The sequence below is a fragment of the Oncorhynchus mykiss genome, chromosome 8 (assembly GCF_057628025.1).
Source record: "Oncorhynchus mykiss isolate SJ-2025 chromosome 8, ASM5762802v1, whole genome shotgun sequence".
Lineage (NCBI taxonomy): Eukaryota > Metazoa > Chordata > Actinopteri > Salmoniformes > Salmonidae > Oncorhynchus > Oncorhynchus mykiss.
In genome coordinates this window covers 55788605-55807573 of record NC_143029.1, presented here as the reverse complement: position 1 = coordinate 55807573, position 18969 = coordinate 55788605, and the positions used below count along the sequence as shown (strand labels likewise).

At 43.0% G+C, this 18969-nt stretch overlaps 1 protein-coding gene across 1 annotated transcript; it reads left to right on the top strand.

Annotated features, from left to right (window-relative positions):
• The first annotated feature begins 13221 nt into the window (after positions 1-13221).
• Positions 13222-18744, top strand: gdf15 (growth differentiation factor 15). Its single transcript, XM_021612960.3, has 2 exons — positions 13222-13621; positions 17273-18744. The coding sequence occupies exons 1-2, from the start codon at positions 13276-13278 to the stop codon at positions 18064-18066; spliced, it is 1140 nt and encodes a 379-aa protein (XP_021468635.2). The 5' UTR covers positions 13222-13275; the 3' UTR covers positions 18067-18744.
• Positions 18745-18969: the final 225 nt, after the last annotated feature.

Genomic DNA, 18969 nt, shown 5'->3' with positions numbered 1-18969 from the left:
TTGTCCATTCTCTTCTACTAAACATTTAAAATCTCCTTCATTGACGTCTTTCCCACACATCCCACATCTCGGCTTCTCTCGTCTGCAGACACTTCTTACATGTCCAAACATTTTTTTAGAAAGAACATAAAGGCAGATATATATATATATTTAAATATAAATGGGATAGGATGTATAGACATTATGGACAGTATGTGGATATAATATTTAGTATATCTGTAGAATAAGTAGGGTAGATAGCATATATACAGCAAAAGTTGAATAGGATAGCCTTGACTAGAATACCGTATATCTATATGAAATGAGAAAAACAATACCTAATCATTATTAAAGTGACCAGTATTCCATTATTAAAGCTACCAGTGTTCAAAGTCTATGTACGTAGGGCAGCAGTCTCTAAGATGCATGGTAGAGTAACCGGGTGGTAGTCAGCTAGTGACAGTGACTAAGTTCAGGGCAGAGTACTGGGTGGAGGCCGGCCAGTGATGGCTATTTAACAGTCTGATGGCCTTGACATTAAAGCTGTTTTTCAGTCTCTCGGTCCCAGCTTTGATGCACCTGTACCGACCTCTCGCCTTCTGGATGATAGTCGAGTGAAAAGGCCGTGGCTCGGGTGGTTGATGTCTTTTATGATCTTTTTGACCTTCCTGTGACATCGGGTGCTGTAGGTGTCCTGGAGGACAAGCAGTGTGCCCCCGGTGATGTGTTGGGCAGACCACACCACCCTCTTTAGAACCCTGCGGTTGCAGGCGGTGCATGATAGATTTGAGAAAGTCACAAAAAAGTTTGTGCTCTGTTCCTTGCACTTGTTGTTCTCTCATCAAGTTATCATATTTTCCCCCATCAGACTATTATCAATTGTTTTCTTGTCTTTACTAATATGTCAAATTTGTTTCAATTTAGAATGGCTTATATTCAAATGGACAGGAAAAGGGGCAGTGGAAAAAATACATGTCAGACATATTCACTCCAATAACAAATGGCCATGAAGGTAGGCTACTCCGGTTATTTCACTCCACCCAGCAACCACTGTTTGAGGAGCACGCAGACTCTGCTGTGCTACAGGTTATATTCCGACCAAACTCTATGACATGGGCTCTCCAACCCTGTTCCTGCAAGTACCCCGTACTTAATTTGGGATACCAAGTGAAATCTGTTCGGGAACATCAACGGTAACATGTTTTCACAATGAAACATATTTCATTAAACTGTTAACAGCCCCTCTCTCTGCGCGCTTGAATTGAGGAGAGAGAGGAGGAGATGGAATCGCACAGTGGTGAGATATTCTATGGCTTAAGGTAATATGTCAGCCTTTTAATAATGAAAATAGAAAAAATGCCCTATTGCTATTCAAAATCAAATACAAATTAACTATAATTGTAGGCTAACTCTGTAAGCCACCCTGCACAATCAATGAACCAACAGCATGGCCTAGGTCTTTAAAAAAAAAAGGCACAATTGTTATTTTCATTGCGTTACATTTTCTGTTCATTATTTTTTCGGAAACTCAATGCTGTTACTAAGTCGAACTCGTACCCTTTGCCCGGGTTTGATGATTGACTGGACCGTGTTGGCACTGCTAACTACGTTAGCAAGTTCGATCTGCTGAAGGGATGTTGGCAGGCCCCTCTAACTGAGTGCACCAAAGAGCTGTCTGCTTTTGTCACTGCTGATGGTTTATTTTCCCACCATCGTCTTCCGTTTGGGTTACAAAATGCCGGAGCCACATTTGAAAGACTCATGCACATCATGTTACGGGGTTTGGAATGTTCTGAGGCATATTTGTACAATGTGGTGGTTAATTAGGTGTCTTTTCGAGCGTTTCGCAGCTGCCAACTTGACAGTTAACCTGTCAAAGAGCAACATTTCCCAAGCAACAGTGAAATATCTCGGGAAGGTGGTGGGGTACAGGAAAGTCTCACCGGTCCGGGCAAAAGTCGAGGTCATCAATAACCTTCCGGTACCAGCATTCTCCATCTGAGAATGGCTGGTTACTACCAGGCTTTTTGTAAGAACTTTGCCCAGGTTGTTGCATCACTTGCAGATTTGACCAGTCTGAAAGTGTTTCTCCGAAAGAGCCCCGACTGTCAGGAGACTTTTGCGAAGACAAAGACCCGTTTGCTCTCTGCACCAGTGCTAGCTGCTCCAGATTTCTGTCGTCCTTTTGCTTTGTACACTGATGCCAGCGAAGTAGGAGCAGGGGCTGTGCTCCTACAGAGTGACGATAACAATGTTAAGCAAGCACCCTGTGGGGTACTTTTAAAAGAAAATGGTCTCATATGAAAGACATTACTCGACTATTGAGGTTTATGTATCGGACCACACCGATTGGTGTCACATCGTCAGTATGTATTACAGCTGTGCTAGCTTGTCATCTCGCTACTCAGAAGGTGTTTTATCTGTGCCGACAGGTGATATTTAAGAGCGGCTGGCCCAGTGCTCCAGTGGTCTTTAAATATTTGGAGGGTTAACACCTTTAGTTGACACTCCCTGGTTGATTATTCATATTTGAACTATCCTTTATCTGATCTTCCCTGTTTTCTTTTGCTCCACTCTTTGGTTTGTTTCCTGTCTTTAAGTTTGGTGTGGGTTTTTATTTTGTTTGACTGTTCTTGGGCAAATTTAGTGTGCGCTCATGGTGGGTGTCTTTTAGGTGCCAGTTGTTGTTCAGTGGACACCCCCATGAGTGTCTTTCAGTACCCCTCCTAGAACCCCACCTGTTTCATTTTGGTAGTTAATGACTCTTTGTTAGTTTCCCCTTGTTTGAGCGATCATTTCCTGTTTCTTGCTTGGGAAAGTAACATTATCATGGGGCGGCATCAGTGCTCACCTTATTAATAGCCCATATGCCACTAGGTGAGAGAGGTTTTCAGTGTTTTGGGGCAGAATTATGTGAGGTGCTGTTGTAGGTGCATCTTGGTAAGTTTAGTTTAGAAAATGCCGCCCTCGTCAATCTGCCACTCTAGGCAAAGAGCAACCTTGCCAGCATACCCTTTGCATTGGGATGCAAGGCGGGTCAATTGTAAATGATCAGTAAAGAACTATTCAGGCATGAAAATGTCATAGGAAAGTTTCTCTCTTTTTCTCTCACCACCACCTCCTCTACTCTTCTTCCACTGCCATAGCAACAGAGGAGACTGAAAGTACACGAGGTCTCAGTCCCAAATGGCACCCTGTTGCCAAGGTACTACTTTTGACTGGAGCCCTATGGGAAGTAAACCGGGTTGGTTGTCCAACAGAATGAAGCCACTGATGCATGTTCAGTAGGGAGACAACAATGACATACAGTACACAACTGAGGTTTGCTACAGATCTGCTAAGTTTCAATAATTTCTAAGCACAATTAAATACTTTGAATTCCAAATGAATATCACCCAGCTATAGTCTGTCCAAAAAAATCCCAATTTTTCTTGCTATACATATACAGATGACAAGTTTATCTTCCAATCTTAATGACCTACACTGTTATGCTTGATCACATACGCTGTAGGCTACATGTTACGCTATCAATAGAAACTAAAATCAATTCAGCCCCAGGCTTCTGGTGTAGAATGAAAATGCCCCTAAACACTGACCTAAGGCCAGTTTTACAGTTTCTCTCCTAATGGTGAAGGTTGGGATTTGGGGAGGCTAAACCGATCATAGATGCATAAAGATACACTTTTATAGAACACTTACCAGTGAACTCTACTATGGACTGGATTATATTCTCATTGCCACTAGAGGGAGACATGCCATTCTACAGCATGTCCTGCCTTAGACTCCTTCACTGATAGCTTCAACCACATCCTGCCTCCTTGGCAATCTGCCCATGTGTGTGGGAGAGAGAGGATGATGTTTACACACTGCCTCCTGATGGGACGCCACACAGCTTACACACACACACACAAACATTAGACTGGTCTTTGTGAATGGACCATGAAGCTGCTACGACACTGTACGTTAGCATAGCAAGCAAACCATGCATTTCTACCGAAGTCCATCTCGCATCTTCATACAGTAGGAATTGAATGACTCATCTAAACAAAAGATGATATAGTATGGCATGGGGTCAACTTTGATGACCTTGATATGCATTTTAATGTTACAGTGGGGCAAAAAAGTATTTAGTCAGCCACCAATTGTGCAACTTCTCCCACTTAAAAAGATGAGAGAGGCCTGTAATTTTCATCATAGGTACTCTTCAACTATGACAGACATAATGAGAAAAAAATCCAGAAAATCACGTTGCAGGATTTTTAATTAATTAATTTGCAACTTATGGTGGAAAATAAGTATTTGGTCACCTTGGTTTGAAGAAATCAACTGTGGGAGCAATTATTAGGAAATGGAAGACATACAAGACCACTGATAATCTCCCTTGATCTGGGGCTCCACGCAAGATCTCACCCCGTGGGGTCAAAATGATCACAAGAACGGTGAGCAAAAATCCCAGAACCACACAGGGGGACCTAGTGAATGACCTGCAGAGAGCTGGAACCAAAGTAACAAAGCCTACCATCAGTAACACACTACGCCGCCAGGGACTCAAATCCTGCAGTGCCAGACGTGTCCCCCTGCTTAAGAAAGTACATGTCCAGGCCCGTCTGAAGTTTGCTAGAGAGCATTTGGATGATCCAGAAGAAGATTGGGAGAATGTCATATGGTCAGATGAAACCAAAATATAACTTTTTGGTAAAAACTCAACTCGTCATGTTTGGAGGACAAAGAATGCTGAGTTGCATCCAAAGAACACCATACCTACTGTGAAGCATGGGGTTGGAAACATCATGCTTTGGGGCTATTTTTCTGCAAAGGGACCAGGACGACTGATCCGTGTAAAGGAAAGAATGAATGGGGCCATGTATCGTGAGATTTTGAGTGAAAACCTCCTTCCATCAGCAAGGGCATTGAAGATGAAACGTGGCTGGGTCTTTCAGCATGACAATGATCCCAAACACACCGCCCGGGCAACGAAGGAGTAGCTCCGTAAAAAGCATTTCAAGGTCCTGGAGTGGCCTAGCCAGTCTCCAGATCTCAACCCCATAGAAAATCTTTGGAGGGAGTTGAAAGTCTGTGTTGCCCAGCAACAGCCACCAAAACAGCACTGCTCTAGAGGAGATCTGCATTGAGGAATGGGCCAAAATACCAGCAACAGTGTGTGAAAACCTTGTGAAGAATTACAGAAAACGTTTGACCTCTGTCATTGCCAACAAAGGGTATATAACAAAGTATTGAGATAAACTTTTGTTATTGACCAAATACTTATTTTCCACCATAATTTGCAAATAAATTCATTAAAAATCCTACAATGTGACTTTCTCATTTTGTCTGTCATAGTTGAAGTGTACCTATGATGAAAATGACAGGCCTCTCTCATCTATTTAAGTGGGAGAACTTGCACAATTGGTGGCTGACTAAATACTTTTTTGCCCCACTGTATATAAGTAGGGCTCAGAGTTTTTCCGGTCAGGTCACACCACTGACTCTAAATACACTATTAATGGACATAGCCAACCATCACGTGACATCCGTCATTCTTATGTGAAGACTGAATAGCGCATGTGAAGCCAAGGAAGTCGGTTAAGATGGCGTCTCGTGTGGGAGATTTATGTAGACGTAACATGTGAAGTTTGAGCCACTCCAGGATGTGACGTTGCAGACTAGCTCAGTGCTGCCCCCTCTCATTGAGTATTTCAAATTGAAGGCCGACCTGGATACGGCAGGCTGCCATTAGCTATTAAATTATCCTTGCAATTTCTTCTGTGCGGGATTTTAAAATAATTGGTTCAAGGACAGAGTGCCTTCGGGAAAGTATTCAGACCCCTTGACTTTTTCCACATTTTGTTACGGTACAGCTTCATTCTAAAATGGATTAAATACATCTACACACACTACCCCATAATGACAAAGCGAAAACAGATTTTAGAAATATTTGCAAATGTAAAAAATAAATAAATAAGAAATTCCTATTCAGACCCTTTGCTATGAGACTCAAAATTGAGCTCAGGTGCATCCTGTTTCCATTGATGAACCTTGAAATGTTTCTACAACTTGACCTGTGTTAAATTCAATTGATTGGACATGATTTGGAAAGGCACACACCTGTCTATGTAAGGTCCCACAGTTGACAGTGCATGTCAAATAATAAAACAAGCCATGAGGTCGAAGGAATTGTCTATAGAGCTCCAAGACAGGATTGTGTCGAGGCACAGATCTGGGGAAGGGTACCAAAAAATGTCTGCAGCATTGAAGGTCCCCAAGAACACAGTGGCCTCCATCATTCTTAAATGGAAGAAGTTTGGAACCACCAAGACTCTTCCGTGGATGGATGGCAAAACTGAAAGAGCGATCCATCACATTTAACCATGGAAAGAGGTCTGGGAATATGTCTGAGTGTAGCTATTCCCTCCCCAAGGCAATCAAACAAGCGAAATGCCAGTACAGGGACAAAGTGGAGTAACAATTCAACGGCTCAGACACGAGACGTATGTGGCAGGGTCTACAGGAAATCACGGACTACAAAAATAAATCCAGCCACGTCACGGACACCGACGTCACGCTTCCAGACAAACTAAACACCTTCTTTGCCCGCTTTGAGGATAATACAGTGCCACCGTCGCAGCCCACTAAAAAGGACTGCCCCCCCCCCCCCCCCCCCCCCCCCCCCCCCTCTCCTTCTTTGTGTCTGACGTGAGTAAAACATTTATACGTGTTACCCCTCGCAAGGCTGCTGGCCCAGACGGCATCCCAAGCCGCGTCCTCAAAGCATGCGCAGACCAGCTGGCTGGTGTGTTTACGGACATATTCAACTCTCACTATCCCAGTCTGTTGTCCCCACATGCTTCAAGATGGCTACCATTGTTCCTGTTCGCAAGAAGGCAAAGACAACTCCATTAAATTATTATCGCCCTGCAGCACTCACTTCTGTCATCATGAAGTGTTTTGAGAGACTAGTCAAGGATCATATCAACTCCACCTTACCGGCCACCCTAGACCCACTTCAGTTTGCATACCGCCCCAACAGGTCCACAGACGACGCAATCGCCATCACATTGCACACTGCCCTATCCCATCTGGACCAAAGGAATACCTATGTAAGAATGCTGTTCATTGACTACAGCTCAGCATTCAACACCATAGTAACCTCCAAGCTCATCATCAAGCTGGAGGCCCTGGGTCTCAACCCCACCCTGTGCAATTGGGTCCTGGACTTTCTGTCGGGATTCCCCCAGGTGGTGAAGGTAGGAAACAACATCTCCACTTCGCTGATCCTCAACACTGGGGCCCCAAAAGGGTGCGTGCTCAGCCCCCTCCTGTACTCCCTGTTCACCCATGACTGCATGGCCATGCACACCTCCAACTCAATCATAGAGTTTGCAGACAACACAACAGTAGTGGGCTTGATTACCAACAACGACGAGACAGCCTACAGGAAGGAGGTGATGGCACTTAGAATGTGGTGTCAGGAAAACAACATCTCACTCAACGTCAACAACACATAGGAGATGATCGTGGACTTCAGGAAACAGCAGAGGGAGCACCCCCCCTATCCACATCGAAGCGACAGCAGTGGAGAAGGAGGAAAGTTTTAAGTTCCTTGGCATACACATCACAGACAAACTGAAATGGTCCACTCACACAAACAGTGTGGTGAAGAAAGCGCAACAGCGCTTCTTCAAAATCAGGAGGCTGAAAAATTTGACTTGTCATCCAAAACCCTGACAAACTTTTACCCATGCACAATCGAGAGCATCCTGTCGGGCTGGTATGGCAACTGCACCACCCTCAACCGCAAGGCTCTCCAGAGGGTGGTGCGGTCTGCACAATGCATTACCGGGGGCAAACGACCTGTCCTTCATGACACCTACAGCACCCAATGTCACAGGAAGGACAACAATCACCTGAGCCACTGCCTGTTCACACCGTTATCTTCCAGAAGGCGAGGTCAGTACAGGTGCATCAAACCTGGGACCGAGAGACTGAAAAACAGCTTCTATCTCAAGGCCATCAGACTGCTAAACAGCATCACTATCTCAGAGAGGCTGCTGCCTACATTGAGACCCAATCACTGGCCACTTTAATAAATGGATCACTAGTCATTTTATACAATGCACTCTAAATAATTCCACTTTAATAATGTTTAAAGATCTTACATTACATGTGTGTATATATATATTTTATATTATCTATTGCACCTTCGCCATTGCTCATCCATATACTTACATGTACATATTCTCATTCACCCCTTTAGATTTGTGTGTATTAGGTAGTTGTTGGGGAATTGTTAGAATACTTAGATATTACTTTTAGATATTATTGTTAGATATTACTGCACTGTCGGAACTAGAATCACAGGCATTTCGCTACACTCGCATTAACATCTGCTAACCATGTGTACGTGACAAATAAAATGGGATTTGATTTGATTTAGAGCTGGCCGCCCAGACAAACTAAGCAATCGGGGGAGAAGGGCCTTGGTCAGGGAGGTGATTGTCACTCTGACAGAGCTCTAGAGTTCCTCTGTGGAGGTGGGAGAACCTTCTAGAAGGACAACCATCCCTGCAGCACTCCACCAAACAGGCCTTTATGGTAGAGTGAGCCAAAAGGCACCTAAAGACTTTCAGACCATGAGAAACAAGATTCTCTGGTCTGATGAAACCAAGATTGAACTCTTTGGCCTGAATGCCAAGCGCCACATCTGGTGGAAACCTGGCACCATCCCTCTGGTGAAGCATGGTGGTGGCACCATCATGCTGTGGGGATGTATTTCAGCTGCAGGGATTGGAAGACTAGTCAGGATCAAGGGAAAGATGAACAGAGCAAAGTACAGAGAGATCGTTGATGAAAACCTGCTCCAGAGCGCTCAGGATATCAGACTGGGGCAAAGGTTCACCTCAGGACAACGACCTTAAACACACAGCCAAGAAAATGCAGGAGTCTCTGAATGTCCTTGAGTGGCCCAGCCAGAGCTCGGACTTGAGCATCTCTGGAGAGACCTGAAAATAGCTGTGCAGCAACACTTCCCATCCAACCTGACCGAGCTTGAGAGGATCTGCAGAGAAGAATGGGAGAAACTCCACAAATACAGATGTGCCAAGCTTGTAGCGTCATACTCAAGAAGACTCAAGGCTGTAATCGGCAAAGGTGCTTCAACCAAGTACTGAGTAAAGGGTTTGAATAGTTATGTCAATGTGATATTTCAGTTTGGAGCAAACTGTTTTCTGCAAACAATGCCTGCAGTGCCGTGATCGGCCTTGAACTTTGTGGGTTCAATGAGAAAGGGCAGTTGTTTGCCCTGGGTCACAGTCAGGAACACTCAGGGCCTTCTTTGTAGATTGTTTACCTGACAACGTTACGAAAACAATGTGCATGCTTCTATGTGGCAGAAGTCCATGTGTTGTTGTGATTCTGGATGGCCAGATTGCTTGAAAGAATGACAAGAAAATTCCACATGGGGAATCATGTGGCTCTTTCCGGCTAGTTTAATCTTGTTCTTGATACCATGTCTTGTTTTGAGGTGTTTTGACTAATTTCATGTCAATTCTAATATGGCAAAAAAAATTGCTAGCTAGCTAAACCAAAAAAATGTAACGATCTATTTGAGAGATGACAAGTGCTCATACTGCAAATTATTCTATTCCGTTTGTGGTTATTCACAAAATGAAATGATTAATTAATTGAAAACTTAATTGAAATGTAATTGAAATCTATGGCATTCATTTAATCTCAAGGAACAGAATTGACCCAATGTGACATCCTTGCTTGTCTCCACTGACATTGCTACGTTGTATTAAAATATTGTTATACAAACAATTATTATAAAATGATTGTAATAAAACATTGATACATAAAACAATTCAAGCTACTCCAGAATACACCTTCTAAATACATTTGCCAAGCAAGCTCAATGTCCACCGATTCCATTAGTTAGATGTCATCGAAAATGAAGTAAAGAATGAGTGGTCACCCATATAGGCTATACAGCACTGTCAGTTCAAACGAGCCATTGTCCTTGTGGAATCCAGAATGTGATCGTAATTGGGAGTGGCAGCTCTCTATGCCTTCTGGTCTCAAAAATAACACCTTCCCTTTGTAATGCTGACAGTGGGCCTAAGGCTGATTACTCAATATCCTGTTCTGTTTGCTCACTCTGACATGAGAAAGTGAATGTCACTGTCGGTCTGTCGATGATTCATACTTGGTCACCTTTCACACACTTTTAGCCCCAAGGTTGAATTCACATTGCACATGATTGTTTAATCATGTCAGTGACTCATAGATTGGAAATTTACACACTCCAATTAAGCAATATGGTCAGAAATGTGGTTAATGTTAATGACACTTGCTTCAATAAACTAGGCCTAGTCACATACGATTTGATGACATTGAATGTATGGCTTTTTCATACAAGCCATTCTCTGCTTGTACAAGAAAAAACATTGTATTATGATAATCATTGTTCCACAACCATATCCATTCTCTAGGTTATCCTCTTCAAAACTGTTCTAAACACCTTTCCTGATTTAAAACCGGTTTTATGGACAGAAATAAAATAATTAATTGCAGGAGGCTTAACTTACAGTACACATAGCACCCTCCATTCAAGGCTGGCCCTATCCTTTTGTGGGCCCTAAGGGAGGTTTGGTCGGGGCCCCCCATCTCGCGGGCAAAACATTTGTGGCCCCCCTCTTGATGCCGGAGAGAAACATATCCGAGTACTGTAAGAGTGACTAACAAAATCAATGTGGGCTCCCTGGAGGTCAGGGCCCCATCAGTAATTTGGCCTTGATTACTACAAGTTAGATAGCTGGCTAGACTAACTTAGCAATCTACAAAATGTTAGCAGATATGGGCTAATTGAGTGACTGACATAACAGAAAAACTGCTGATGCACAACCACATTTTGAAATTGCACCTTGTGTATTCTAAAATTCTAATTCCACTCGGTTTCCCAGAAAACAAAACATCTAAAATATTTGTTTATTTGGTCAGGGGCCACCTAGGGGCTGGGGGCCCTAAGCAACCACTTATGTCATTAAAGTATAGGGCTGGCCCTGCTTCAATTACAAGGTATGAAAGGTTCATATGCTTCACGCATACATTGTGTGTCTATTTGAAGTCCACTGTGACTGCTTTATAAACCCGAAAAAGAGAAAAGCTGCCACAGTGGAGAGAATGTCAGTCACACTTGGAGACACGTCATAGGGTGGGGACGCCACCATAAACACACAATGTACTGATCCTGCGCTGATACTGGTTAAAGAAGTCTGACTGACTTCCACATCGTCTGGAGAAAAGAGATCCACCCACCATAAATGAAAAGAATCTACTGTCTATTTACAGTACAAGTGTCGTCCACAACAAACACTACAGTATCTGTAATATGTGGTCAATTGCTGTGACACTCCATTTTTCTGATAAGGCTAACAGAGTGGTCATGATGACATGGGGAAAGAGTCAATTAGAATATTACATGATAGGGATCCACAATAATTAATGCTGACATGATATACAGTGGTCGTGTATGTCATTTCCTTGATCAAATTATGCCTGAGTAGGTTAATTCTATATCATTACAATGCTTTTGGTGCAGAGGTTGCAAAATTTGTATGTGTCTTTTCTGGGGCCTGGAGTTTTTCCTGATCTCCCGAGTGGCGCAGCCTGGTTCAAATCCAGGCTGTATCACAACTGGCTGTGATTGGGAGTCCCATAGGGCGGCGCACAATTGGCCCAGTGTCGTCCAGGTTTTGCTGGTGTAGGTTGTCATTGTAAATAATAATTTGACCTTAACTGGCTTGCCAAAGTTAAATAAAAAATAAAAAATAGATCTGATCAATCAAAACTCTGGGTCCCATTCGTAGGCTATAACAGGTTCCAACTTTAACTTTTCTCACTGGCTCAAGCGGGCCAGTTAGCCAAAAATCTACTGGCCAGAACAGAATTTCTACTGGCCCAGATGATGTAGTTTTTAAATGCATTAGGGTCATGCAGGCTATATTTGGTTATGATGATATGTATTAAAAAGCTGTTTAATATAATTTAGCAATGTAAGTCATTACTCCATTCTTTAGAATTGCACTGTATTAATTGTATAAATGTTTATAATTTTGAGAAGATTAGGACACTGCCCTTTTAAGACAATTGCATTCCAAAATAGATAGTATAAACTGGGTGGTTTGAGGCCTTAATGCTGATTGGTATGACAAAACATTTATGTTTACCTACAAAAAAACACTGTAGCATTTGTTTTGGCAGGCCTACTGCAGTCAGGTTGATGAAGCAATAAGGCCCGGGGGGGTGTGGTATATCGCCAATATGCCACGGCTAATGGCTGTATCCAGTCACGCTGCGTCGTGCATAAGAACAGCTATTAGACGCGGTATAATGGCGATATACCACACCCCCCCGGGCCTTATTGCTTAATCAACCTGACTACAGTAGGCCTGCCAAGACAAATGATACAGTGTATTTTTGTAGGTTTCTTTTTGCAGACTATAAACAGTAACCAGCCTATTGCTAGTTTTACTTTGGTAAATTACTTCCCCTAAAATATATAAGCTCAGCGACTAGATTGATGGGCACTTCATTTTGCTCAGGACAGGCTCGCATGTAAACGTAGCTCGAGAGGTTGTGACTCGCTGGAGCGTAGTGGTGCTTGAATGAACAAAAGGCAAATCATATTGCTCAAATACAAATAGCACTACTTTTCTGCGTATTGTCTTCCATGGTAGACTGGGACAGAGCAGCAAAATTTGGTCCCTGGAAGGCAAAAATGTGCTGAGAAGTAGCTGGTCTGGTTCGTGCTGCTGCTTTGGAAGTGTTATGGCAGTTTGAAAAGTACTGAGGCAAACACTGTCTCACCACACATTTTACGGTGGCTCTGCTTTAGTGAAAGTCATAGATTAGGCTTAGTCATAGCTCATATCATCATAGCTTATTGTATTTACAACACATATTGATACCACTAATATGAGCGGTATTATACATGGTTATATGCAGTATTTTGTATGGAAACAATCCATTGAACTCAATCAATACATGAAAGGTTCAACTGTTTTCAGACATGAATTATATTAATTTCTTCTAAGGAGTACTATACAAAGCGTGCTTTCCCACCTTGTGGAACATGATAGATAATGCATGCTACATAATCCTCTACATAATGAAGAGTGCTCACCTGACATCAAGGAGAGGTGTGGCCATGCAGGAGCTGTATAAATGAAAGCATGTCTGGAATTTCATTCATAACATTGACAACCCCAGACAGGGTGCACCTCTGAGAACAAACCAACCATGCCTAGCTCAGTCGCACTGCGTTTTCTCTTCTCTTGGGTGGCCCTCCTCTCCAGCCTCCATCAGGGGGAGGGCCGGCCCCGCCTGGCCAAAGACAGTACACCCCACCTGGGGCAGGAGGAGAGCCAGAGGGCCCTGCTCCTGGAGGCAGTGAAGACAGGCATCTTGAGCTCCGTGGGGATGGAGAAAGAGCCCAGGCCCAGGGAATTGGCTTCAGAGGAGGAGCTGAGGAGGATGCATCAGCTCTACAAGGAAACACTGAGGCAGCTGACAGGGAACTCCAGTCAGGGGGGGGAATCCCGGCATTCCCCTTGGAGGACATCCACCCTGCTTCTCCCAGCCACAGGTGAGACCTTATTTAAAGACACATAGCTACTGTACTGGTTTTAACCACAAGGACCTGACTGTTGACATTCTAGATTTAGATCTGACTGCATGGAATTTTGCCTTTACGCATGGTGTATTTATAACCTATTGAAAAGGTCTAACTCGCCAATGGTTTGGGCTTTGTCAAAGGTGTGTACCTTGTGTCCCAATAAACATTCTCGCACGGTTGTGTCTTTAACAAGAATGATTCAAATGCGCTTTTATGACAAAACAAACGAAAAGCCTTCAAACACATTTCTTTTGTTGTAATGTTAATGTACCTGTCAGTGTTCTCTCAAACCCTATCTCGTGAGAATGAGTGAGTCATACAATTTAATCTTAGTGCTTTGTTTTTGTGTGCACTCCAACAAAAGCCTGCCATTAACATTAGCATTTAGACTTAGCAAAGGCTTGATAGAAATTCCGAGAGCAGTTATTAATTACAGTTGAAGTCGGACATTTACATACACTTAGGTTGGAGTCATTAAAACTCGTTTTTCAACCACTCCACGCATTTCTTGTTAACAAACTATAGTTTTGGCAAGTCGGTTAGGACATCTACTTTGTGCATGACACAAGTAATTTTTCCAACAATTGTTTACAGACAGATTATTTCACTGTATCACAATTCCAGTGGGTCAGAAGTTTACATACACTACGTTGACTGTGCCTTTTAACAGCTTGGAAAATTCCAGATAATGATGTCATGGCTTTAGAAGCTTCTGATAGGCTAATTGACATAATTTGAGTCAATCGGAGGTGTACCTGTGGATGCATTTCAAGGCCTACCTTCAAAATCAGTGACTCTTTGCTTGGCATCATGGGAAAATCAAAAGAAATTAGCAAAGACCTCAGAACAAAAATTGTCGACCTCCATAAGTCTGGTTCATCCTTGGGAGCACTTTCCAAACGCCTGAAGGTACTACGTTCATCTGTACAAACAATAGTACGCAAGTATAAACACCATGGGACCATGCAGCCGTCATACCGTTCAGGAAGGAGACATGTTCTGTCTCCTAGAGATGAACCTACTTTGGTGCGAAAAGTGCAAATCAATCCCAGAACAACAGCAAAGGACTTTGTGAAGATGCTGGAGGAAACCAGTTCAAAGTATCTATATCCACAGTAAAACAAGTCGTATATAAATCAAATCAAATCAAATCAAATTTTATTTGTCACATACACATGGTTAGCAGATGTTAATGCGAGTGTAGCGAAATGCTTGTGCTTCTAGTTCCGACAATGCAGTAATAACAAGTAATCTAACTAACAATTCCAAAACTACTGTCTTGTACACAGTGTAAGGGGATAAAGAATATGTACATAAGGATATATGAATGAGTGATGGTACAGAGCAGCATAGGCAAGATACAGTAGATGGTATCGGGTACAGTATGTACAAATGAGATGAGTATGTAAACAAAGTGGCATAGTATAGTATAAAGTGGCTAGTGATACATGTATTACATAAGGATACCGTCGATGATATAGAGTACAGTATATACGTATGCATATGAGATGAATAATGTAGGGTAAGTAACATTTATATAAGGTAGCATTGTTTAAAGTGGCTAGTGATATATTTACATCATTTCCCATCAAATCCCATTATTAAAGTGGCTGGAGTTGAGTCAGTGTCAGTGTGTTGGCAACAGCCACTCAGTGTTAGTGGTGGCTGTTTAACAGTCTGATGGCCTTGAGATAGAAGCTGTTTTTCAGTCTCTCGGTCCCAGCTTTGATGCACCTGTACTGACCTCGCCTTCTGGATGATAGCGGGGTGAACAGGCAGTGGCTCGGGTGGTTGATGTCCTTGATGATCTTTATGGCCTTCCTGTGACATCGGGTGGTGTAGGTGTCCTGGAGGGCAGGTAGTTTGCCCCCGGTGATGCGTTGTGCAGACCTCACTACCCTCTGGAGAGCCTTACGGTTGAGGGCGGTGCAGTTGCCATACCAGGCGGTGATACAGCCCGCCAGGATGCTCTCGATTGTGCATCTGTAGAAGTTTGTGAGTGCTTTTGGTGACAAGCCGAATTTCTTCAGCCTCCTGAGGTTGAAGAGGCGCTGCTGCGCCTTCTTCACGATGCTGTCTGTGTGAGTGGACCAATTCAGTTTGTCTGTGATGTGTATGCCGAGGAACTTAAAACTTGCTACCCTCTCCACTACTGTTCCATCGATGTGGATAGGGGGGTGTTCCCTCTGCTGTTTCCTGAAGTCCACAATCATCTCCTTAGTTTTGTTGACGTTGAGTGTGAGGTTGTTTTCCTGACACCACACTCCGAGGGCCCTCACCTCCTCCCTGTAGGCCGTCTCATCGTTGTTGGTAATCAAGCCTACCACTGTTGTGTCGTCCGCAAACTTGATGATTGAGTTGGAGGCGTGCGTGGCCACGCAGTCGTGGGTGAACAGGGAGTACAGGAGAGGGCTCAGAACGCAACCTTGTGGGGCCCCAGTGTTGAGGATCAGCGGGGAGGAGATGTTGTTGCCTACCCTCACCACCTGGGGGCGGATAGGCCACCTATCACCACCACCTATCACCTGATAGGCCGCTCAGCAAGGAAGAAGCCACTGCTCCAAAACCGCCATACAAAATCCAGACTACGGTTTGCAACTGCACATGGAGACAAAGATCGTACGTTTTGGAGAAACGTCCTCTGGTCTGATGAAAGAAAAATAGAACTGTTTGACCATAATGACCATCGTTATGTTTGTAGTAAAAATGGGGAGGCTTGCAAGCCAAAGAACACCATCCCACCCTGCACGGGGGTGGCAGCATCATGTTGTGGGGGTGCTTTGCTGCAGGAGGGACTGGTGCACTTCCCAAAATAGATGGCATCATGTGGAAAGAAAATGATGTGGATATATTGAAGCAACATCTCAAGACATCAGTCAGGAAGTTAAAGCTTGGTCGTAAATGGGTCTTCCAAATGGACAATAACCCCAAGCATACTTCCAAAGTTGTGGCAAAATGGCTTAAGGACAACAAAGTCAAGGAAATTTGAGTGGCCATCACAAAGCCCTGACCTCAATCCCATAGAAAATGTGTGGGCAGAACTGAAAAGTGTGTGTGAGCAAGGCCTACAAACCTGACTCAGTTACACCAGCTCTGTCAGAAGGAATGGGCCAAAATGCACCCAACTTATTGTGGGAAGCTTGTGAAAGGCTTCCCGAAACATTTGACCCAAGTTAAACAATTTAAAGGCAAGCTACCAAATACTAATTGAGTGTATGTAAACTTCTGACCCCCTGGGAATGTGATGAAATAAATAAAAGCTGAAATAAATCACTCTACTATTATTCTGACATTTCACATTCTTAAAACAAAAGTGGTGATCCTAACTGACTTAAGACAGGGAATTCTTATTAGGATTAAATGTCAGGAATTGTGAAAAACTGAGTTTAAATGTATTTGGCTAAGGTATATGTAAACCTCCGACTTCAACTGTACCTCTTCTCCAAAGTATATAATAATGAACCATTCTAATTTGTAAATCATTTTAATGTAATTTAGCTATTTTTTGAGGCTGTAAAGACAGATCCATTATAACTCTTAAAAGCACAGCCTATTGAGGTGATGACAGTAATTCCAAGAAGCTGAGCATTTGTCTAACAACCTTCTTTTCACCTCTTTCAGTGGAGCCTTTCAAAGTGCTTCGGACTGATGAGGAACACACATCAGATGTGCTTTGGTACAGAGCTGTCTTCCACAAGAACCCAAACATCAGGAAGGATCTCACTTTGGCCTGGGCTGAGCTGAAGCTCTACAGACAACTGTTGGATGGCTCGAAAGCTGCCGAGCCCACGATTAGTGAAGAGGTTCATGTCAAGATCTATGAGACGAAACCACTGAACTCTTCTCTATTGATTCACACAGAGACCCTTGTTCAGACGGTCGCTACAAGAACTGGAGATTTGACTTTGGACATCAGAACTGTTGTTGAAAAGTGGAGAGGGAGGACGGACGGCTCCTCTCTGGTTGTGGAAGTAGGACTGGCCATCGAAGAGGGTACTGATCCCAAGAGGACCCCTCAGATGGTCCTGGAGGTAGACCTTGTAGAGCCTAGATCAGCAGGCAGAAGGAGACGGACTCGCTCCAACAAAGAAGACAACTGCGATGAAGACGGTCGCTGCTGCCGAAAGTCTGTCAACGTGTCCTTTAAGGAGATTGGCTGGTCAGACTGGGTCGTTGCCCCCGATGGTTACAACATGCACTTCTGTGATGGCTCCTGCCCCCACAACTACAAGCCAGCTAGCATGCACGCGCAGGTGAAGTCTCGTCTTCATCACATCAACAAGGGAGCAACACCTCGGCCCTGTTGTGTGCCGGCAGCCTATGAACCTATGGTCCTCATGCACTACGACAGTCGGGGAAAGTTGAAGCTCACACCCTTCAATGACTTGATTGTCAGCAAATGCCACTGTGCTTGAGTTCTTCGGGACAAGACCAGGCAAGGACAAAAAAAGAGAGTTGGAAAAAACTTTTTCCTTTTGCCGAGCCATTAGATACAATGTGCTAGTGGTACATTCTGAAATAGAAGGGATACTGTTTTCAAATGAAGTAAGAAAATAACAGTTGTCATGCTCAATTAGTGACATTCCTAGTGTCCTTTTTGATGGTTAAACAAACAAAAATACCCAACATCCTCCATCATCCATGGATTCTGAGAGCAAAAATAGGTTCATTGTAAACAATTCAAGTTACTGTGGAGTGATGATTCTGATATGTACTATTTTATTTGGAAGATTACACTTATGTTAGTGTCATGTGGCCCGTAATGTCATATTCTTCCAAGACTATGTACAAAATTACATTATTTATTGTAATTTATTTAACAGGGTCTAAAACATATTTGTATTGTTTGTAGTTTTCCAATGTTACAATATTTAGTATGTTCCTTACATCACTGTACTTTAAATATATATTCAATTGAATTTAATGCTATGTACAGTATTATTTCCAAACATTTTGGAAGTTTGTCCAGAGAAAATATACTATTCTTTAACATTTCAATAATAGTAGTATGGATATTACTACTGTTTATGTTGGGTCGTTGTGCCTGAATGCATCTGTACACAAACTTTACAATAAATATTTTTACATACAAATTATGTTTTTACCCCATGTGTTTAATTCCTTAGCAACAGCAACAGAACTTGACATTCTGACAAGATGTGTGTGTGTGTTATTGTGTTTCGGGAAACCATCTAGTCAGATAATATTTCAAGGTTAGGGTGTGCCGTGAAATACATATATGATAGCCAATATCATGCAGCTGTAGCCTTGAAACCGTTCATACTGTGCACTCTTAGAAAAAAAGGTGCTACTTAGAA